Source organism: Mobula hypostoma, chromosome 4, assembly GCF_963921235.1.
Source record: "Mobula hypostoma chromosome 4, sMobHyp1.1, whole genome shotgun sequence".
NCBI classification, from domain to species: domain Eukaryota; kingdom Metazoa; phylum Chordata; class Chondrichthyes; order Myliobatiformes; family Myliobatidae; genus Mobula; species Mobula hypostoma.
This window is the reverse complement of record NC_086100.1, coordinates 153,814,964-153,838,270: the sequence shown is the minus strand read 5'-3', so window position 1 is coordinate 153,838,270 and position 23,307 is coordinate 153,814,964. Positions and strand designations below refer to the sequence as shown.

General features: G+C 38.2%; 1 protein-coding gene across 2 annotated transcripts in view; it reads left to right on the top strand.

The window, feature by feature from the left end:
• LOC134345689 (SWI/SNF-related matrix-associated actin-dependent regulator of chromatin subfamily A member 5) overlaps positions 1-23,307 on the top strand; it is a 55,165-nt gene that overhangs the window by 11,102 nt on the left and 20,756 nt on the right. For both annotated transcript variants that reach the window (XM_063046753.1, XM_063046752.1), the window contains exons 3-11: positions 2,617-2,783; positions 4,753-4,853; positions 5,905-6,005; positions 7,010-7,189; positions 7,578-7,733; positions 8,861-8,992; positions 9,972-10,040; positions 17,369-17,478; positions 22,038-22,264. In XM_063046753.1, coding sequence (XP_062902823.1) covers positions 2,617-2,783; positions 4,753-4,853; positions 5,905-6,005; positions 7,010-7,189; positions 7,578-7,733; positions 8,861-8,992; positions 9,972-10,040; positions 17,369-17,478; positions 22,038-22,264 — 1,243 coding nt within the window. The remainder of the gene's footprint in view (positions 1-2,616; positions 2,784-4,752; positions 4,854-5,904; positions 6,006-7,009; positions 7,190-7,577; positions 7,734-8,860; positions 8,993-9,971; positions 10,041-17,368; positions 17,479-22,037; positions 22,265-23,307) is intronic.

Here is a 23,307-nt window from a genome sequence, read left to right as displayed (position 1 = left end):
AGACTTAGCTGGCTACAGAAAGCATTTACAAGCTGTGATACTTGCCAAAGGGGGTGTTACTAGGAAGTGACTATGCAGGGTGCCCAAACTTCTGCTTCGAAACTGTAAAAGATGGAAATAAAAAAGTAATCTTGCTTAAGATATTAAAGAAATGTGTCATCTTTAACTTTATGCCTTTTGGAAATCAGGTCATCTTATACTCGCTTAGCTATTCACAGTGACAGATATTTTGACCAGGGGTGCCCAAACTTTTGTACGCCACTGTATATGTGCAAGCCTGAGATTCATTTTCCTGCAGGCATACTCAGTAAATCCGTTAAAAAAACAATCAATGAAAGACCCTATGGGGTAGGCACGCAACCAATATGCAAAAGACAATGGACTGTAAATATGAAAGAAAATTTAAAAAATAATAATAAATAGGCAATAAATATCAAGGACATGAAATGAAGAATACTTGCAAGTGAGTCCATAGGTTGTGGGAATAGTTCTGTGATGGGGCGAGTGAAGTTATCCCTACTGGTTCAAGAGCCAGATGATTGAGAGGTAATAACTGTTCTTGAACCTGGTGGTGTGGGTTCCTGAGGCAGCTGTACCACCTTCCTGATGGCAGCAATGAGAAGAGAGCATGACTTGCACGGTGGGGGTCCCTGGTGACGTACGTTGCTTTCCTGTGATGGTGCTTTGTGTTCCTGTTTGTTGTACTTTTTCAAGTTATTCAGATATAATTCCCTCTTTATTTTTCCCAGCAAAAAAAACCCCTTCCCCCACCTGCACCTTTATATCGAAAAGAAGTACAAAACATGTTGGTGGGGGTGTTTTAGGATGCTGTTTTGACTACTTTTTTATTTAAAAGTTTCTGCTAAATTGCAGTGTTTTCTCCATTGATAGCTTGTAGTATTCAAATACCCTTACCCTGACTCCTCTCAAAGTTCGCTTTGGAATGGATGTTAGTATCTGACATTGGGAGGCCAGTTGAATTATACAAATGTGATTTGGAATGTTATGTTTCAAAGTAGTGTGAATAGTAAATATGTTTCGAATATGCTCAGTAGAGGAAGGGTCTACATCAATCATTGTTAGCTTTACAAGTTTTCTGAACTTGGAAATATGGTCACCTGCGGTGGAGGTTTTAAATAAGCTGAAAATGGTTGGGTCTGGAACACTAGCCTGAAAATCTGTTGTAGAGGAGTCCATTGGGTTGATTAATGCTGCAACCATCTTTCTTCTGCAAGTGTTGAGCAATTTTCTTGCTTTTATTAAGTTGATACATTTTTATTGCAGGGCTTTGTCCTGATTAAATTTTGTAGGTTTGTAAGTCACAATATTCAGCAATTTTTTTTATATAGTATTGTGATTTTACAGATTATTTTAATTTGTGGTAGCATAAGCAGATTTAAGTGAAATCATGAACGAGGGAATTCTATATGTTAGTAATAGTTGCATTCTATGAGAATGGGGCAATGTTGCTGAAGCATAAAAATAGTATAGATTGATCTTGTAGAAGGTTTCACCATAGCAATTCTATTGTTGTTGAAGGTCAAACATATCTCTGAAGATGGTTGGATGCAGGAGCTCCTTAGAAGCATCCTAAGCCCTATGGGTCAGTTATGTTGATGTTAGAAGTTCAATAAAGTTGAATGGACCTACCAAGTTTCACTGAATTTAATCTACTTTTTTTAAACCAAGAAAAATTTAGTGCATAAATATGTCATTTCAAAAGGATTGGTTATTGAGATGATCTTGAACTTATTGAAGGCTGAAGTAGATATAACCATGTGAAAATACATCTTATTTCCCACTGAGAAGTGGTGTGGTGCTTTGATTTGCAAAATATACAGTCAGTGCCAGTTCAAGGTAGATTTTATTATCAAAGTACATACGTGTCACCATATACAACCCTGACATTCATTTTCCTGTGGGCATACTCAGCAAATCTGTAGAATAGTAGCTATAACAGGATCAATAAAAGATCAATTAGAGTGTATAAGACAAACTTTGCAACTGCAAATATAAATAAATAGCAATAACTAAGGAGAATCATGAGATAATGAGGTATAGTCTTTAAAGTGAGATGATTGCTATTTCAATGATGGGTCAAGTGAGTGTAGCTATCCCCTTCAATTCAAGAGCCTCATGGTCGTGGGGTGGTACTGTTCTTGAATTTTGTACCTTCTACATGATGGCAGGAGCGAGAAGAGAGCATGACGTGGGTGGTGGGGATCTCTGATAATCCTTTGTAGGATTTTCCATTCAAAGGCATTGGTGTTTCCATAGCAGGCTGTGATGCAGACAAATGTATACGAGGATTTAATGTAAAGCTATTTGTTCCAACATCATGTAAGTTTCACTGCTATTGAAAACTAATATGCAGTTCCCGGTATAAAATGGTTGTATCTGATGACGTCTGTTTGCGTAAAATACTGAAGCTGATGAAAATTTAAAATAATACAAAAACATGGAAATAAGTTTTTGATTAAAGATCATTAAACCAAAATGTTAAGAACAGTATGTCACATGTCCTGTATTTCCAGTATTTTGTTTTCCATTTCAGTTTGATTAACCAGTTCTCGTTAATAGCTCTACTTAACATATCTTGTTTTGTTTGTTTGGCAGAAAGCAGACAGAGCAAACAGATTTGACTATCTACTGCAACAGACCGAACTTTTTGCCCATTTTATCCAGCCCGCTGCACAAAAAACACCAACTTCACCTCTAAAGATGAAACCAGGGCGCCCTCGCGTAAAGAAAGATGAAAAGCAGACACTGCTGTCGGTTGGAGAGTAAGATATATTACAGGAAATGATTTTGTCTTGCATTGAAGATGCACATTCTCTGTAGCCCTACTTTGGAAACTATTCACACTTGAAAGTCATAAAGAGTTGAGGCTTGATTAGAAGTATCTCTTTCATTTTTCAACTTTTTAGTACATCACATCTTCACAATATATCAGGCTGGGATGAAAGAATAGAGAAATGTCATGTGAAGATAGGACTTAAATGGAATGCTCAATAGGTTGACAACTAGTTAGAAGTTTGGGTGGAGTTTAGTGTAATTCAACTTTAAATTGTGGTTTCATAATGCAACTGATGGATTAGGGAACATTGATTTTTATCAAGCACTCTGAATAGATTTTAATTGGGAACTAGAGTACCATTTAAAAGTTACTTTCAAATTAACAAGCAGAATAAAATCTGTCTTAAGGGAAATAAAATACTCTGGGAGATAAAAATCTGTTTACATGCAACCTTCCCTCAGGAATGGGACACCATTGACCTTTGAGAACATAGGCTGTGAGTTTCATAGTTGAAGGTCATTGAAAATTGTCAAGAAGTCACTTCCATTGATTGTTGCCCAAAAATATGAAAGTCTACCATCGGGCCTTTAGTATTTTAGCTTGACATTAACAAAATAAACTTGCATTTATTAAAAGCATCTTTACTTTTGAAACTCCTACATGAAGAGTTCTGATTATTGTGATCTGAAACTCTAGCCCCAATGTACTTTTCCACTATTGACACAATCGTTTCTATTAACTTGGTTTTCTATAAAGTAGGGTTTATTTGGAGCACAGCTATTATGATATAGCAGAGCTACATATGTTGGTATATATGTATTGCACTGTACTGCTGCAAAAAGAAACACATTTCACGACATGTGAGTGATGATAAACCTGATTCTGATATGGATCTCTGTTGTGGAGTGAGAGTGGGAAGGGGGCAAGGATAGTAAAATCGTGGTTAGTAAAAGGGGAAGAGAGAGAGAGGGAAGCAGCAAAGAGACATTCCGTTATGATCAATAAACCAGTTGTTTGGAATCAAATTACCTTACCTGGTGTCTGGTAAGGGGCGTCTGCACCCACGCCATTCCTGCCTCTGGCTCTCCTCTGCCACCCTTTCCAAGGCGATTTCCCCCTTGCCATTCCCAGCATCATTTGCTCCCACCAGATTTACAAACTCACTGTAGTCCACTTTCACATATATATGTCTACGGCTTTTGCACAGTATTATAATCCTTAATTGACATAGTGAGGAAAAGGAGAAAAAACTATTTGCTCGGGTTATTGAGCAATCTAGAACAAAAGGCCATGATAAAATTTTGATCCGGCCAATTTCAGAATAAAAATCCACCTTCATACAAGGGGTATGAGAGTAGCAAATATTTTCTGAACTGTTCAAAGGATTTTTCCTCTGAGTATACATCAATAAATTACACCTTTTTGTGAATTAGGGGAGCTAAACTAAGATCTAATTAACAGTGTAATCTGGTAGTTTTTAAAGTTTGAATTGTATAGTATTCACTGGTGTTCAGTGCCTTGTTTTTTAATCATTTAAATATTGAGGAAATATAATTTCTTTCTGATCTGTATTGATTATTTCATTTCTAATTTAGTCAAGTATTTCGGAATATTGGCAGCGAAATCATTATAAAGCTAATCTCTGGCTACTTTCATTTACATTGACTATACTATTATACCCTTTAGGCTTGGTTGGTTTTGGAAAAACATGAGTATTTGTATAACAGCAATTTAAAAATTGTTTAGATTTCAAATTGCCCTTAAAGTAGTTCCCATTTGCATAGTGCTCCAAACTTACTAAACAGTCTCCACTCTTGGATGTGATGTGTAATATAGGCTATTTTTTCATGACTGTAGACTTGAAGGATTTGAAATTGGCTGTATCAGCATCTCACTAAAAACATTAAAATATATTAGTGACTCATTGCACAAAACCATTCACTTTTGATTCTTAGTTATCGGCATCGTCGTACGGAGCAGGAAGAAGATGAAGAACTCCTGTCAGAAAATAGCAAGACAACCAATGTCTGCACAAGGTTTGAAGAATCCCCATCATGTATGTAAAGCCATTTTATTCATTGATCCATACATTTGTTAACATAGTTGTGTTTTCATTACTTCCAGTTGCTTTTACATTTATATTTTTATTCCGTTATTTGGTTTGCAAAATTTGTTTTTATTCAAAGTAGGCCAAATTGAACTGTCAGAACACACAAATTGTTCTAGCTTAGAGCTTCTATCTTCCCTTTGCACATATTGTTGTTCTGTCAAGGACGTCGCTTGTGGACATCAACAAATGATGTTGAGGCCACTGAATTATGCCAGAAATGTTGTCACTTTGACATCTTCACATTTTATTTTGAACCATGAACTCCAATAGTCATTGTCAACATTGAGCACTGATTATCCTATTGTCATTGCGAGGTAATGCTTCACAAACCAGCTCTTTACTCTTCAGTGGCACATTTTGCTCAGACTTGTTCTTGAAGATATCAAAGTTTAAATTGCTCCAGTATATTTTTCATGAAGCCATAGCTCTTAGCGAATGGATGGATTCATCGTTTTAGTACGGGGCTACATCTAGAAATATTAATGTATGTGTACAGGGAATAATTAATTACATTCCTTTGAGGGTCCTGTGATCAGTTCATTTATACTTCTGCCCATGCTAAATGCCCTTTCCCGATGATATCGAAATTCTGATAGCCATTTCTATGATAATGTTATGGCTAACAAAGAAGTCTTGCTTCCCCCCCCCCACTGTAGTTTTTCTCTTTCGTACTTGTCCTGATGAAGTTTATATTATGCATCTATTTGTCTCCATTTATTTGGCTTTGTGTTTAGCATTTAATTTGGATTGCGATGCAGTAGTGTTAGTCTGGCATTGTAAAACATCATTTTAGCTTTGGAGTCCTTGTTTAAATGCCTACTTTCTTTATTCAAACAGTGACGTCTTAGCATCAAGAGATAATACTGAAACTTTTTGCATTTTGCTGTCTTGGCTAAATGATTCTTGGTCATGAGAATGCTTTCGTATCCATCTAAACTGTATTTGGAGCATTATTTTAATGGCTGGTGTAGCTAACTGTTAGGAATCTCTTCTACAGATATAAAAGGGGGGAAGCTGCGGGATTACCAGATCCGTGGACTGAACTGGCTCATTTCTTTATATGAAAATGGCATAAATGGTATCCTAGCAGATGAAATGGTATGAATCTATGTTAATTGTGGGTGCTAGAAATGTTGATTATGGATATTAAATGTGAAAAGCTTATCGAATTTAAGATATGGGGTAGTGTTAGGTGTTGATTACGTCATTGGACTGAAAACTCTGAGGCCTATTATGCAGATCATTCAGATAGGATTTCAAGTCCTGTGATAATGAGGCAGTTTTAATTTGTTCACATAAATATGAAATAAGTGACTGAGACAACCAAGCTGTTAATATGAAAATAAATACATCTGGGTTACTAATGTCCAATTAAGGAAAGGAAATTTTTAGTCTTTACGCAAAATGGCTGACATGTTTCTCCATACCTGCAGCAATGATGAAGTGATTTTTAAATAACTTTGCAAGCTGTTGGGTCTTACCAAACTGGCTCTATAAAGTGGAATAAGCTTGCAACAGGATTAACTGCCTATTTTTTAATTCAGTAGTGAATTTAAAGACAAACAGACTTGATCCTTCCAGTTCTAAAGTCTTTAATTAACATTTGGGAAATATTGCCAAAACTGCATGAGCCGTACCTTAGACTAGTTGAGGTGCAATTATTCTATTTCTTATTGAATTACCTTTCAAATAAAATATTATTTCTGCACTGAAGGTCCCTTAAAAATCTGAGGAAACTATTTCACGTATCTATGGATGTTTGGAAGAAATTGTCTTAAAATTCTGTATTTAATTTTAGTGTCTGAAAGCATGTGGATAATTGATGTTTGGAACTCCCTCCAAAAAGTAGTTGAAAATGGGTTTATTCAAGTTTTTGCTGTGGTAGAACTTTGTATTTGTATTGAGCAATAAGGAGCCATGGCACAGATATGATATTAAAAGCCGTTTAAGCCATGATTTAAATGAACAGGCTGTAGTCTAAAGACTGTATGAAAATAACTACATCTGATTTACCAAACTGGCTTCTTGTATACCTTTGGAAATGTGTCATGTTATTCCCAGTCAAAGGCTAATGAGATATTTAATTGTACTTCATTTAACAGGGTCTTGGGAAGACATTACAAACTATTGCTCTTCTCGGATACATGAAACATTACAGAAGCATTCCTGGACCTCACATGGTTCTAGTCCCTAAATCTACACTCCACAACTGGATGCTTGAATTCAAGAGATGGATTCCAACTCTTCGAGCCATTTGTCTAATTGGTGACAAGGAACAGCGGGTAAGACTTGTATTATGTGCTAATGGATAAACCAGCAAATTTCTGTAGAGCTTGGTTGGTAGATTACCCAGAAATACTGATTTGATCAATGCAAGGTTAGCTGAACCGATCTGCAGAAGCAGTTACCCCAATATGAAAATAAGGATAAAGAATTTCATCCTTTTATTGGCCAATTGTGACATCTGCTAGTACTTGTGTGTTTATATAAGAAAAAAAGTGTCGTGCTTGATTGGTTCATAGTGCATCATTGGGTTGAACTGATTTTACAATAATTTTCTAAATTTTTATTCAGTTAAATTTAATTACTTTAAGTTCTTTCTCGGTTTAGCTCTGTTAAGTAAGAGAAAATTGAATGATTGATTAAAGAAACAACAACTTGCTTTGTCAGGCTGCTTTCATCCGAGATGTCTTGCTGCCTGGAGAGTGGGATGTCTGTGTAACATCATATGAAATGTTGATCAGGGAGAAATCGGTTTTCAAAAAATTTAATTGGAGGTATCTCGTCATAGATGAAGCCCACAGAATCAAAAATGAGAAATCCAAGGTAAGTTTATTTTCCGTCCACTCTCTCTCATCATGTCTACCCGTTATAGTAACCTAAACATAATGGTAACATTTTTTGGTAAACATTTAGTGAAAAGTGTATTAAACTGATGCAAGCTTGTTTTACATTGGACAGTTGATCACACTGCTGCCATAATGTAGCAAAAGTACCCTGAGAGAGAAACACATTGTGTATTCCAAGTATGAGTTCTTTTTCCAAGCAAGGTACTACTTATTGGAAAGACAAGGGCTAAATTGCATCTGAAGCATGAAATGTAAAGGATAACAAAAAAAAAAATGAAATGCTTAACAGGGCCCGTATTTTTTTTTTAAAAAGTGGGGTGAATTAATGTAGCTGTACTAAGGAGAATGTGATAATGCAGGATGAAAAACTACAAGATTGAACATTTGAGGGAGAAAATGAAGGACAATGAAACATTCTGTGATGGACACAAAAGACATGCTGGAATCTGGAGCAACAATCTATCTCTTGGAGGAACTCAGCAGATAGAGCAGCATCTGTAGAAAGAAAAGAATTCAGTTGTAGCCTCGATTCCAAGTGCTGGTGAAGATGCAGTTATCGTTGATAGAATGATTAAAAAATAATTGTTTCTATGTCAATCTTATTCTTCCATTATCCATCCACTATCAGAGCATTAATAGTTAAAAATATTTAGTCATTCTATCATTCATGGCAGGTAGATTTTACAGCAATTGGTGCTTTGGTCTGAGATAGTCTAGTGCAAGTGTTTTAACTTGTACCAATTGCAACAAACTAACCCCAAGTTTTGGAGGTCATTTAAACACATTCATTCCTCAGCTCTAGAATTCAGTGGGGGGGTGGGAGGAGTCCTTGGATTTTAAATTTGAAATCAGTTCTATTTTCTTTTTTTGTTCAGCCTAAGATATATCCCATCTAGTATTCATGATTTATCAACTAGATTTTCTAATACTATCTTTCCAATATTTGTCCCATCCAATACCTTGGTTTCATTTTCCATGACATAGCCAAATCATGTTGTAACTATTTGAATTCACTCTGGATCTAACTATTATATTACTGAATGTGATTTTTTTTAAATGTCTTAAGCCAGTTTGTTTCTTGATGTTTTTGATATATTATTGCAGCTATCTGAAATAGTTAGAGAATTCAAGACCACAAATCGATTATTACTCACTGGTACACCACTCCAGAACAACTTACACGAACTCTGGGCATTGCTCAACTTCCTTCTTCCTGATGTCTTCAATTCTTCTGCTGTAAGTACTTAAAAGGAAACTTTCATTGAGATTAGGTGAAGCTTTCTATGGTTGAGGTCTAATACACATCCGTATCAATGGTGCTTAGTTGTAAAGCTTGTATGTTAAGATTGCAAGCGCAGCACTGTTCCATGAAATTACACATAGATAAGAGCCTGGAAGGGAGGCCATTTGCTCCATTGAATCCTTGCTGGTTCATTGTAAAAGCATTTCAGCAAATCACAGTACCCAAGCTCTTACTAAGTACCACACATCAAAGTTGCTGGTGAACGCAGCAGGCCAGGCAGCATCTGTAGGAAGAGGTGCAGTCGACGTTTCAGGCCGAGACCCTTCGTCAGGACTAAGTACAGCTTTTTGAAAATACTTTTATGGTTCTCTTCTCCATACCGTGACTGTCTTCATTACTCACTTGGCAATCCAAATTTTAACTGCACAAAATAGTTGCGCGTTTCTAATACTCTTTATTACAACTGCCTTAAATTAATAAGTATGTTGAATCTGTATACCCACCTTGTCCCTCTTCTTGTTTATCCTTAATACAATTTGAACAAGTCTGCCCTCTTGTATGACAATTGAAGATTACATTCAAGACATGCTTGTGGTGATGTGTCCTATTAAAAACTTGCTTAAACTTTTCACTTGGGTATTGTTAACTTATCCAGATATAGATGAAAATAATATCCCACGTAAACACTACCTGTGGTTTTGCATGTCAGCCACATCTTGAATTTGTATGTTATTCTAATAAGATGTAATGCTGAAAGTACTTTAATGAGAAGCTGCAAAACAAAGTTTCACATTCAGATATGCAGCATCATACAGCATATTTTTAGGAAGGCGTGAATGGAGGATTTAGAAAGCAAAATTTTGCTTTGATAATTTAATTTGCTTTGTGATATCGGATATCAGTTATTAAAGCTAGCAGCAAATGTGGCCAAACTTTAGATTTGGAAGAGCAAAATTCTCTTCTTTTTTTTAGGACTTTGATTCATGGTTTGATACAAATAACTGTTTTGGAGATCAGAAGCTAGTTGAACGGTTGCATATGGTAAGTGATTCATTTTAAATGACAGTGATACTTCTAGCTTATAGACATGTAGATGTTATTATGATTCACCTTAATTTGAAGGAATGTTCTTGCCTTTTTAAAAAAAATCACCTTAAACTAATTCTAAATAATTTTGGAGTAATGCATCATATTTTATGATGACTTAAATTTTGATGGTGTGGTTCGTGGCCAAGTGGTTAGGTATTGGACTAGCATTCTGAAGGTCGCGGGTTCGAGCCTCGGCCGAGGCAGCGTGTGTGTCCTTGAGCAAGGCACTTAACCACACAATGCTCCAGTCTGCCCAGCTGAGAATGGGTACCGGCAAAAATGCTGATGGTTAACCTCGCGATAGACTGGCGTCCTATCTGGGGAGAATTCTCGTACTCTCAGTCGCTTCATGCCAAGGAAACCGGCATAAGCACCAGCCTGATGGGCCACAAGGCTCGTGACAGACTTTAATCTTTAAATTTTGATGATTTAATATACCTCTGGGTGAGTGTTTTATTGGTGACAAATATGTTTCTAAATTAATTTTTAATTATATTTATTAAGTTAGTCTTGGACTACTCATTGACACAGATGATAATTCACCTGTTATAAATGTTAGCTTGAACATTATGTGGTAGCTCTATTAATTATCTAGAATTAGTCTTAGGTGTAGTAAAGTGTTCCCTTGTTGCTTAACCCAGTCTAACCTGCAACCCCTCCCTAGGTGATAAGAACTTAAGAGAATGAGTAATAATTGAGATGTTGTTGCCTTCCTTTTCACATAACAAGATGCAAACTATTTCTGGGTAAAAGAAATTTTATACTTTATTGTTGCCAAACAATTGATACTAGAATGTAAATCATCACAGTGATATTTGATTCTGTGCTTCCCGCTCCCTGGAGTACAAATCGATAGTAAATATTAAAAATTTAAATTATATATCATAAATAGAAAATGGAAAGTAAGGTAGTGCAAAAAAAACCGAGACAGGTCCGGATATTTGGAGGGTACAGCCCAGATCCGGGTCAGGATCCGTTCAGTAGTCTTATCACAGTTGGAAAGAAGCTGTTCCCAAATCTGGCCATACGAGTCTTCAAGCTCCTGAGCCTTCTTCCGGAGGGAAGAGGGACGAAAAGTGTGTTGGCTAGGTGGGTCGTGTCCTTGATTATCCTGGCAGCACTGCTCCAACAGCTTGCGATATAAAGTGAGTCCAAGGACGGAAGATTGGTTTGTGTGATGTGCTGGGCCGTGTTCACGATCTTCTGCAGCTTCTTCTGGTCTTGTTCAGGACAACTTCCATACCAGGTTGTGATGCACCCTAGAAGAATGTCTTCTACGGTGCATCTATAAAAATTAGTGAATGTTTTTGGGGACAGGCCAAATTTCTTTAGTTTTTTCAGGAAGTAAAGGCACTGGTGGGCCTCCTTGGCAGTGGGCTCTGCTTGGTTGGTCCAAGTCAGGTCATTTGTGATATTGACCCCGAGGAATTTAAAGCTTTTGACCTGTTCCACTTGCGCACCACCGATGTAAATGGGGTAGTGTGGTCCGCTACTCCTTCTGAAGTCAACAACCAATGCCTTTGTCTTGCTGACATTGAGGGATGGGTTATTTTCTTCGCACCATGCCACCAGGTTCTTAATTTCCTCTCTGTACTCAAACTCATCATTACCCAAGATACGGCCTACAATTGTTGTGTCATCAGCAAACTTATATATTGAGTTCGATGGAAACTTTGCTACACGATCATGGGTGTACAGTGAGTACAGCAGGGGGCTGAGTACACAGCCTTGTGGGGCACCGGTGCTCAGAGTGATTGTAGAGGAGAGCTTGTCCCCTATTTTTACAGCCTGGGTCCTGTCTGTGAGGAAGTTGAAGATCCAGCTGCAGAACTTAGCACAAGATGATATAAACATACTGTTGCAATTAGCATTAATGCATTTGACTGTTGTTTCTTTTGTGGAACAATAGTTGAGACAGCAGGGAGATGAAATTCTATAGTAGGGGTGGTGAACCTTTTTGAAAGCATGTGCACAAATTGGCGATAATCTTAATAAAAGTTCTCATGTGCCATGGTAATTTTGAGCAGAGATTATCATTGATTAATGAATTAGTAACCATGATTATGGGCTCTTTTTTTGTTAAAGGAAAGAGGATGAATAATGTATTTACTGTATTCATTATTTTACTGTTAAAAGTTTAACAGAGACTATAAATGAAGCATTTTGTAAAACCCATTCAAAAATTATTAGTATTAATTTTCTAAAGACAATTGGAGATAACATGATTTCTGCATAGTATTGTTATTGTACATCCTGTATAACCTACCAAAGGGAGCCACAACGACAGGGTCTCTGGCACTGAGTCTGGCACAATGGCTTGGAAGGGAAGAGTACAGAGGAGGAATACAGTGGTAATAGGAGAGTCCAGGGTTAGAGGGATCGATAGGAGAGTTTATGGACCCAATAGAGAGATCAAGATAGTATGTTGCCTCCCAGGTGCCAGGGTCAGGGACGTCTTGGATCATGTCCACGAAATTCAAAAGGGGGAAGGTGAGCAGCCGGGCTGTCTTGGTGAATACTGGTACCAATGGCATGGGTCAGAAAAGAGAGGAGGTTCTAAAGAGAGAATTTCGAAGAGCTGGGTAGAAAGCTGAAAAGCAGGGCCTCTAGGGTAACGATCTCTGGATTGCTGCCTATGTCACACGCCAGTAGGTTGGGAACCAGAGTGATAGAGCTAAGAATAGGGATTTTGTTTTACAAGCAGAGGTAGTGAGACTGTTGGAAAGGACAGAAAGATGATATGGCAAAATTGCGGTCAGTAGGATGGGTTGCAGTGTAAAAGGAGGACAAAATTGAAAAGGGTGACACATAACGGACTGAAGGTGTTATATTTGAATGCACGCAGTGTACAAAATAGAGTTGATGATCTTGTAACGCAGTTAGAGATTGGCTGGTGTGAAGTGGGTATCACGGAGTCATGGCTGAAAGATGATTGTAGTTAGGAGCTTAATATCCAAGGATACACAACCTATTGAAAAGGCAGACAGGCGGAGGAGTAGTGGCTCTTACAAAAATGAAATCAAATCTTTAGAAAGATGTGGCATAGGACTGGAAGATGTAGAATCTTCATGGGTAGAGTTAAGGCACTGTAAGGGAAGAAGACCCTGTTGAGAGTTATTTACCGGCTCCTGAGCAGTAGCCAGGATGTTACATTAATCATGCAGGGTTTCAATATGCAGATAGATTGGGAATATCAAGTTGATACTGGATCCCAAGAGAGTGAATTTATGAAATGCCTCCAAGATGGCTTTTTGGAGCAGCTTGTAGTTGAGTCCAATAGGGGATCAGCAATTGTGAATTGGGTGTTGCCTAATGAACCAGATATGATTTGGGAGCTTAAGGTAAAGGTACCCATAGGAAACAGTGATCATAATATGATAGAATTCACCTTGCAACTTGAGAGAGAAGCTAAGCTAAAATCAGATGAATGACAGTGGAGTAAAGGGAAATACAGAGGCATGAGAAAGGAACTGGCCAAAGTTGATTTGAAGGGGACACTAGCAGGGATAACAGCAGAGCAGCAATGGCTGGAGTTTCTGGGAGAAATTCGGAAGGCATAAGATAGATGCATCCCAAAGAAGAGGAAGTATTCTACAGGGAGGACGAGGAAACCGTAGCTTCCAAGGGAAGTCAAAGCCAACATAAAAGCAAAAGAGAGGGCATATAATAGAGCAAAAATGAGTGGGAAGTTAAAGGATTGGGAAATGTTTAAAAGCAGCAGAAGGCTACTTTATAAAAAAAACTTAAGGGGGAAAAGATGAAATAAGATAAGCTAGCCAGTACTATCAAATATGACACCAAAAGTTTTTTTCTGATATATAAAGAGTAAAAGAGAGATGTGAGTAGATATTGGTCTGCTGGAAAATGTCGCTTGCAAGATAGTAATGGGGGACAAGGAAATGGCAGATGAACTGAATAAGTATTTTGCAACAGCTTTCATGGTGGAAGACATTAATAGTATGCTGGAAGTTCAAGAGTGTCAGGGGTATTACTAGGGAGATGATGCTTGGAAAATCTGAAGGTCTAAAGGTAGATGGTCCTGATGGACTTCACCCAGGGTTCTAAAAGAGGTAGCTGAAGAGATTGCAGAGATATTGGTAATGATTTTCAAGAATCAATAGATTCTGTCATGGTTCTGGAGGACTAGAAAATTGCAAATATCACTCCACTCTTCAAGAAGGGAGAGAGGCAAAAGAGAGGAAATAATAGTCCAGTTAGTCTGATCTCAGTAGTTGTGACGATGTTGCAGTTGATTATTAGGGATGTAGTTTCGGGAAATTTGGAGGCACATGACAAAATAGGCCAAAGGCAGCATGGTTTCCTTAAGGAAAAATCTTGCTTGACAAATCTGTTGGAATTCTTTGAAGAAATAACAAGCAGGATGGTCAAAAGAGAATCAGTTGATGTTGTATATTTGGATTTTCGGACAAGTTGCCACACATGAAGTTGCTAATCAAGATTAGGGTATTACAAGAAAGATGTTAGCATGGATAGAGCATTGACTGAATGGCAGGAGGCAAAGAATGGGAATAAAGGAAGCTTTTTGGATTGGCTGCTGGTGACTAGTTGTATTCCACAGGGGTCTATGTTTGGAATGCTTCTTGTGTTATATGTCAACGATTTGGATGATGAAATTGATGGCTTTGTGGCCAAGCTTGCAGACGGTATGAAGATGGATGGAGAGGCAGGTAGTGTTGAGGAAGCAGAGAGGCTGCAGAAGGACAGATTAGGAGAATGGGCAAAAAGGTGGCAGTTGGAATATAGTCTCCAGAAGTGTATGGTCAAGCACTTTGGTAAATCCATAGACTATTTTCTGATGGGGAGAAAGTTTAAAAATCGAGGTACAAAGGGATTTGGGAGTCCTCGTGTAGGAATTCCTGAAGGTTAATTGCACATTGAATCTGTGGTGAGGAAAGCAAATGTAAGATGGTTAATAGTTTGAAGAATGGAATCCAGAGTTTCAGAATCTCATTGTTGGGACTTTTATAGTTTGATTCAGTTACTGACAGATCCCCTTATTACTTTCTAGGTTCAGCTTTTATAAATCAACAAATTGTGTCTCCAAATTAAGCTGCTTTGTAAATCAATCAGTTGTATTAAAAATTATTGAAATCAATCCACTTCAACATTTTGAAACTTAGTTTGTCTAATTTTATTCTACTGTCTGCTTTATGAATTTTGCGGTTTCTTTTAATGATTGGAATTTCATTTATTTTTAAAGAAAATTGTTCAATAGTTGAAACAGTGATGCTGAAAAATTGCATTGGAAAGCTCTGAATGTCTGTCATTTCAGGAATTTGAATACCTGTCATATCTTTATTTAGGTTTGGGAAATATTTAAAACTGCAATTTTTGGCTTCACGTTTAAATACATCCAGTTTGTTTTCAAAGGCTTTTATATTATCAAGCATAACATCAGTACTTTGCCAGATCCCTGTAATTTGGTGTTCAAATGTGAGGAGATATCTACAAATCCACACAACGTCATATAATTCTCGATAAGTACATTTTTCATTCATCAAAAATTGAAAAATTTCATCTAAACACTCAACAAATCATTTAAAGACAAGTACATGAGTAGCTGTGTGCATCAAATTCACCTTGCTTTGCAAACTAAAAGTTGTTTTGAAACACACCTAGAAATAAAATTAGATAGTTTGGTTATAATTTTTGTTACTTTCTTAAGGCCATCTTTTGCACAAACCCTCCTTGTATACTATAGAATGAAAGTCTTATCAGTAGATGCTCAAAATTTTTAGCAAATAGTTTGCCAAAACCTGCCTCTTTACCAGTTGTGTTGCCTGCACCATCTGTTGTCACAGAAAGAATTTTTGGAAGGTTATCTTGTCAGTTATCCTCACATTCATCTATGTGGCACCCTGCCAGCATGAGACGTTTCCTGTGAAAACATCTCACTGCTGTTGGGTGTAAAATATCATTTATTGCTTCATTTGGCAGTTAATATAATTTTTTTTTAAATTATGAGTGAAGTTTAAAGAATCAAGAACAGCACTGCATACTATTGCCATCTTAGATATGTGTGCCAGTAATTTACCACCTGTAACTAATAATTCCAGAGATAATATGTAGATCTCCAATATGTATTTTTGTCCTTTTGGCCGCTGCTCCTCAGTGTCAGCAATGTGGCCTATCAGGTGTGTCCATGGGTTGTCTTGAATTCTAATTTTGAATTAGATACTAAGTAGTGCTTGGGCACTGCCACACTTCTGGTGAACCTGTTGTTAATTATGGAGGAGGGAAATTTCTGAGTTTCAAATTTTAAAACACTTGTTTGGTATTATGGGGTGAAAAACTAAATGGATATTTTGTTTGTTTTTTCTTTAACTTTTTTTTCTCATTTTTTTTTTCACTTGCTGAAGTGGGGCTAAATTTGTTCACACTATAAAACCTTATTCCTGACTCAGATCACAGTCTGATGTCTATATCCTTTCTGTCCACCTTGATACTGGACTAACATTCTGTTGACTCATGAAGTCCACCTCTTACTATCTATAAAATGCCATTATTTCCTCAATTATGTTCTAACGTTCTTTTTCCAACCACTTTGCACCAGTGTAATGAACTGTGAATCTCACCTTTACCAAATTCAAGACTACTTTTAATCCTGGTTGGGAAACAATATTTGCAACTTGTCCTCTAGTTATATTGGTCCCTTATTTAATCTCCTGAGATCTCCACTCCATTTCTTTTGTTTGCTCATCGCTGTACCTTTTCAACCATGCTCTGAATTCTCTCTTTAATTCTGCCTCTGACCAGAATTTTTGTAACATTTAATATTTCTTTTCATGATGTATCTATCAAGTTTTTTTGAAGAATGAAGAAAGACACTGAGGATTTTCTTTGCTCTACTTAACAATATAAAAACTAGGTTGGGGGTCTGAGTTTGTTCTGTTGAAGGACGTTCATAAATTCTCACAAATGTATAATTCTAATTAATGCACTCAAATTAATTCCAAGTAATTGGCATTGTCTATGGGCGCCATTGTGAACTTGCTCTGCTTTAGAGGCTGTGATCTTGCAAAAGAATAGATTGCATCTAACATGAAATATTTTTGACCTGAATTTGGCTGCGTAATGGGTGTGTCCATTTAACTGAATTCTTAGCTTATATTTACAGAAGTACTTGAATCCTTGGTATGGTAAAATATATTTTAAGCCACTTTTCTAATGTTTATATATAGCATTTGTAATTGCTTTCTTTTACTTGCCTCCATTGGCACCATCAGTGTGTAAAGAGCATGTATTCTAACCTGAATTAGGTATTGCGACCCTTCCTTCTCCGACGTATTAAGGCTGAGGTAGAAAAGAGTCTACCACCAAAAAAAGAAGTCAAAATGTATGTAGGCCTCAGCAAAATGCAACGGGAATGGTGAGTATACAACCTGCAAGTGATGACATATTGCATGATGAAGCGTGGTATAATTTTGCACTGTTTATTTTGCTTTTGTCATAGTCATACAAGGCAGAAACAGACCACTTGGCCCACCATGCTCATCTGCACGCATTCTAATTTCTAATATTCTGCCTGCTACCTTCTTTTCCTTTGCAATTTAAGTACTCATTTACATACTGTGCAAATATAAGGTTTTCTGCCTTTGTTACCACCTCAGACAGACCATTCCAGATTCTAACCACACTCTGCTGCTGGTGGGAGTGTGGGAATGTAACATTTTTCCTTCAATATCCTCTAAACCTCTTTCCTTTAACTTTTATTGTCTTATTTTGATTATTATTATTATGTATTACAGTGTACTGCTGCCACATAACAACAGGTTAACAAATTTCACGTCACATGCCGGTGATAAACCTGATTCTGATTCTGAGTTTCATGACATATGATGGTGATAGTAAGCTTGGTTCTGATTCTTGATTTTTATTAAACTGTGCTGCCTGGTTTCGTTTGTGGGAGAAAATGTTTCTCACCACTACTTCATGTTCCGCACATTTTCTATACTGATCCCCTTTCAGCCTGCTCCACTCAAAGGAAAATACACCCAATCTCCCCATTCTCTCCTTCATAACTGAAACACAGCATCTTGGTGGATCTCCTCTGTGTTCTCCAGGATGGTTGTATTCATCCTATAGTAAAGTGTGACAACCAGAACTGCACACACTACTCTAGCTGTGGCGTAACTGATATTTTGTATAGTTGTAACTTTCCTGCCCTTGTTTTCACGTCAGTGCTAAAGGAGGAAAGAATCTTGTTTTTTTTTCTTCACTTAATCTATGAAGAACCTTGCAGAACCTTGGGTTTGTACACCAATAATCCTCTTCCCCAATATTGTCTTGGATCCCATCATTCATTGTGTATCTTGTAGCTAAATAGTTCTGCCAAAACTATTGCTTCACACTCATTGGGATTAAATTTTATCTTGTTCTGCTCATATTTATAACTCATCAGTATTGTCATAAAACCTAAGGTGGTCCTATTATGAAGATCATTTTTATACCACATGCAAATTTACTGACCAGACTTAACACTCACATTGATTCACTTGTGCATATAATAAACAGTGAGGATTCAAAGCCAATCCCTGCATACATCACTAGTCTCAAGCCTCCAATCACAAAACAGCCTTCTACGATATACCACTTCTTCCCATTACCAAGCCATCTTGTCATCCAATTTGCCCTTAATCCCAAGAGCTCTTCACTTTTTGGATGAGGCTGCTCTCTGGGACCTTGTCAAAGCCCTTGTTGAAGTCCACATATGCTACTTCAACCACATTACCCTTAAAAATACATTTCATTACATCTTTGAAAATTTTAATCGAGTTGGTCAGACAGGACTCCCTCCCCCACCCATAATAAAATCCTTCTGACTTTCCTTGATCATTATCTAATGTCCCACATATAAATTAATCCTGTCACTTAGAATTACGACAGCAAACATTATAACCACTGATGTTAAACACACAAAATGCTGAAGGAACTCAGCAGGTCAGGCAGCATCTATGAAATGAATAAACAATCATCCTTTTGCTTGCTTATAATTAGTGAGCTTATTCCTGCTGCTCGTACTGAATAAAAGTACTACATTTGCTGTCCATGAGTCATCCAGTGCCTCAGCTGTGGCCTCTTGTCTGAGCCCCAGCAACCTTCTTCCTAAAGTTACACGTACTGAGCTTAGCTTCAAAGTTCAAAGTAATTTTTTTTAATCCAAGTACATATAGGTCACCATATGCAACCCTGGGATTTGTTTTCTTGAGGGCATATACAGTAATTCCAAGAGAAGCAGTAGAATCAATGAGAAACAGTAGCCAACATGACGGGCAAACAACCAATGTGTAGAGTACAACAACCTGCGCGAGTACAAAAGAGGATAAATAAGTCAAGCAAGCAGGCAATAAATGTTGAGAGCAGGAGATGAACAATCCTTTGAAAGTGAGTCCATAGGTTGTGGGAACAATTCATTGATGGGGCGAGTGAAGTTACCCTTTGATTCAAGAACCCGATGAACTCCTGATTCTGTGTGTGTGGGTCCTGAAGCTGCTGTACCGCTTTTCTGGTGACAGCAACAAGAAGAGAGCACGGCCTTGGTATTGGGTCCTTTGCATTCCTGTGACAATGGTCTGGATAGATGTTGGGGAGGGGGGCTTTACCCTTGATGGACTGGGTTGTATCCACTACATTTTGCAGGATTTTCTGTCAAGGGCATTGGTGTTTCCATGCCAGGCTGTGACGCAACCAGGCAGTATACTCTCCACTGCACATCTCCACCTCTGATCCTCCTTAAATATCTCAAATTTGAAGATGCAGCACAGTGACGGTTCCTTCTGGCCCATCAAGCCCACGGCATTGAACTACACCTATGCAATCAATTAACCTACTAACACATGTGCATGAATATCGATTACTCCTTCCAGGATAAAAAGTCTTCTTCTCCTCCCCCCCCCCCTTTCTATTCCCCACTCTGGTCCCTTACCTTTTCTCACCTGCCTATCACCTCCTGCTGCGTCCCCTCTTCCTTCCCTTTCTCTTATGGTACACGCTCCTCTCCAGCCCTTTACCTTTCCCATCCACCTTGCTTCACCTATCACCTTCCAGACATCCTCCTTCTAACCTCACCTTTTTATTTTGTTGTCTTCCCCCTTCGTTTACAGTCTTGCAGAAGGGTCTCAACCCAAAACGTCAATTGTTTGTTCACTTTTGTAGACCTGCCTGACCTGCTGAGTTTCTCTAGCATTTTGTGTGTGTTGATTTGAGCCAGACAACTTCTTTTGATGCAATAGATGTTTGTCCCAGAATGATTATTACACTTTTTTTTTGAGTATGTATTACTTGGTTCTTTCTTCCGAATTACAGTGCCTTGCAAAAGTTTGGGCACCCCTGGTCAAGATTTCTGTTACTGTGAATAGCTAAGTGAGTAAAAGATGACCTGATTTCCAAAAGGCATAAAGTTAAAGATGACACATCTCTTTAATATTTTAAGCAAGATTATTTTTTTATTTCTATTTTTTACTTCTATTTTTTACGGTTTCAAAATAACAAAAAAAGGAAAAGGGCCCGAAGCAAAAGTTTGGGCACCCTGCATGGTCAGTACTACCCCCTTTGGCACGTATCATAGTTTGTAAATGCTTTCTATAGCCAGCCAAGTGTCTTTCAATTGTTTGGGGGATTTTTGCCCATTCTTCCTAGCAAAAGGCTTCTAATTTTATGAGATTCTTGGGCCGTCTTGCATGCACTGCTATTTTGAGGTCTATCCACAGATTTTCAATGATGTCAGCGTCTGTGTGGGCCATGGCAAAACCTACAGCTTGCGCCTCTTGAGGTAGTCCATTGTGGATTTTGAGGTGTGTTTAGGATCATTATCCTGTTGTAGAAGCCATCCTCTTTTCATCTTCAGCTTTTTTTTTATTACAGACGGTGTGATGTTTGCTTCCAGAATTTGCTGGTATTTAATTGAATTCATTCTTCCCTCTACCAGTAAATGTTCCCCGTGCCACTGGCTGCAACACAAGCCCAAAGCATGATCGATCCACCCCCGTGCTTAACAGTTGGAGAGGTGTTCTTTTCATGAAATTCTGCACCCTTTTTTCTCCAAACATACCTTTGCTCATTGCGGCCAAAAAGTTCAATTTCAACTTCATCAGTCCTCAGGACTTGTTTCCAAAGTGCATCAGGCTTGTTTAGATGTTCCTTTGCAAACTTCTGACACTGCATTTTGTGGTGAGGATGCAAGAAAGGGTTTCTTCTGATGATTCTTCCATGAAGGTCATATTTGTGCAGGTGTTGCTGCACAGTGGAACAGTGCACCACATCTCCAGAGTCTGCTAAGTCTTTCTGAAGGTCGCTTGGAGTCAAACAGGGGTTTTGATTTGCCTTTCTAGCAATCCTACGAGCAGTTCTCTGGAAAGTTTTCTTGGTCTTCCAGGCCTCAACTTGACCTCCACCGTTCCTGTTAACTGCCATTTCATAATAACATTACAAACTGAGGAGACGGCTATCTGAAAATGCTTTGCTATCTTATTGCCTTCTCCTGCTTTGTGGGCATCATTTATTTTAATTTTCAAGTGCTAGACAGCTGCTCTTGCATCACCTGGCCTTTCCTAGCGATAACTGTGAACAAGCCATAGTCCTAACAAGCTAATTAAGGTCTGAGACCTTGGTAAAAGTTATCTGAGAGCTCAGATCTCTTGGGGTGCCCAAACTTTTGCATGCCACTGTCTATCTAGATGCAGTAACACACATCCTGGCTGTCTCACTTTTCTACCACTTTGTAGAATGTACTTCCTGTCAAAGAGGGGAGATCTTTTGTGCATTATGCATACTGATCGCTGGATATAGATCTGAGGGCCAAGATGGGATTCTAGTCTTTGTCCTAGTTGCATTCTCAAACAATTTTAACATATTGAATATTCTCCTAAAGAGCTATGGAAAACAGGAATCACTTCTCTAAATTTGAGTTAACTGTAATATTTCTTACAGGTACACCAAGATTTTAATGAAGGATATTGACATCCTTAATTCCTCAGGGAAAATGGACAAAATGCGTCTGTTGAACATACTGATGCAGCTACGCAAGTGTTGCAACCATCCCTATCTATTTGATGGAGCTGAGCCTGGCCCACCTTATACTACTGATACGCACCTCGTGGTTAACAGTGGAAAGATGGTGGTATTGGACAAACTGCTGCCAAGAGTGAAGGAGCAAGGTTGGCTGAGACTCTGTTTGACCCTGATTATTATATTATTGACCTTTTATATAAAATGCAGTATCTTCTAGTCCTATAGGATATGTTTTAAAATGGTTGCGGGAGAATTTTACTCCTGTATTCATAAATTTTCATAAATACTATAAATGTAAAGGAGAAATGGGGGATACAATGGTTCCAATATTCTTAGGTATAAGACAGATGCAAAATAAAATGGGCCATAATGCAGGAAATTAGTTGAAAGTTTTCTATTATGTGAGAAGTGCTGGAATAGCAGGTTAGATTTTATTGTTTAGACTTGATTAGCACACTGAAAAATACTGACATGTTTCTTTGGAGGTTGCTTTTTTAGTGGAACATTAGAGTGCTGCTTTGTAAGAGGCAGATTCTCTATGAAGTATGATTCTCAAGTGCTCAAATAATTTTATATTCCCTGAAACAAGGAAGTTGGTGAAAAATTAAATAGTAGCCTAGCCCATTTATCCAAAAGATGCCTACAAATATGGGAACAACAGGAATTCTGCAGATGCTGGAAATTCAAGCAACATACATCAAAGTTGCTGGTGAACGCAGCAGGCCAAGCAGCATCTATAGGAAGAGGCGCAGTCGACGTTTCAGGCCGAGACCCTTCGTCAGGACTAACTGAAGGAAGAGTGAGTAAGGGATTTGAAAGCTGGAGGGGGAGGGGGAGATGCAAAATGATAGGAGAAGACAGGAGGGGGAGGGATAGAGCCGAGAGCTGGACAGGTGATAGGCAAAAGGGGATACGAGAGGATCATGGGACAGGAGGCCTAGGGAGAAAGACGGGGGGGGGTGACCCAGAGGATGGGCAAGAGGTATATTCGGAGGGACAGAGAGAGAAAAAAGAGAGTGAGAGAAAGAATGTGTGCATAAAAATGAGTAACAGCTGGGGTACGAGGGGGAGGTGGGGCCTAGCGGAAGTTAGAGAAGTCAATGTTCATGCCATCAGGTTGGAGGCTACCCAGACGGAATATAAGGTGTTGTTCCTCCAACCTGAGTGTGGCTTCATCTTTACAGTAGAG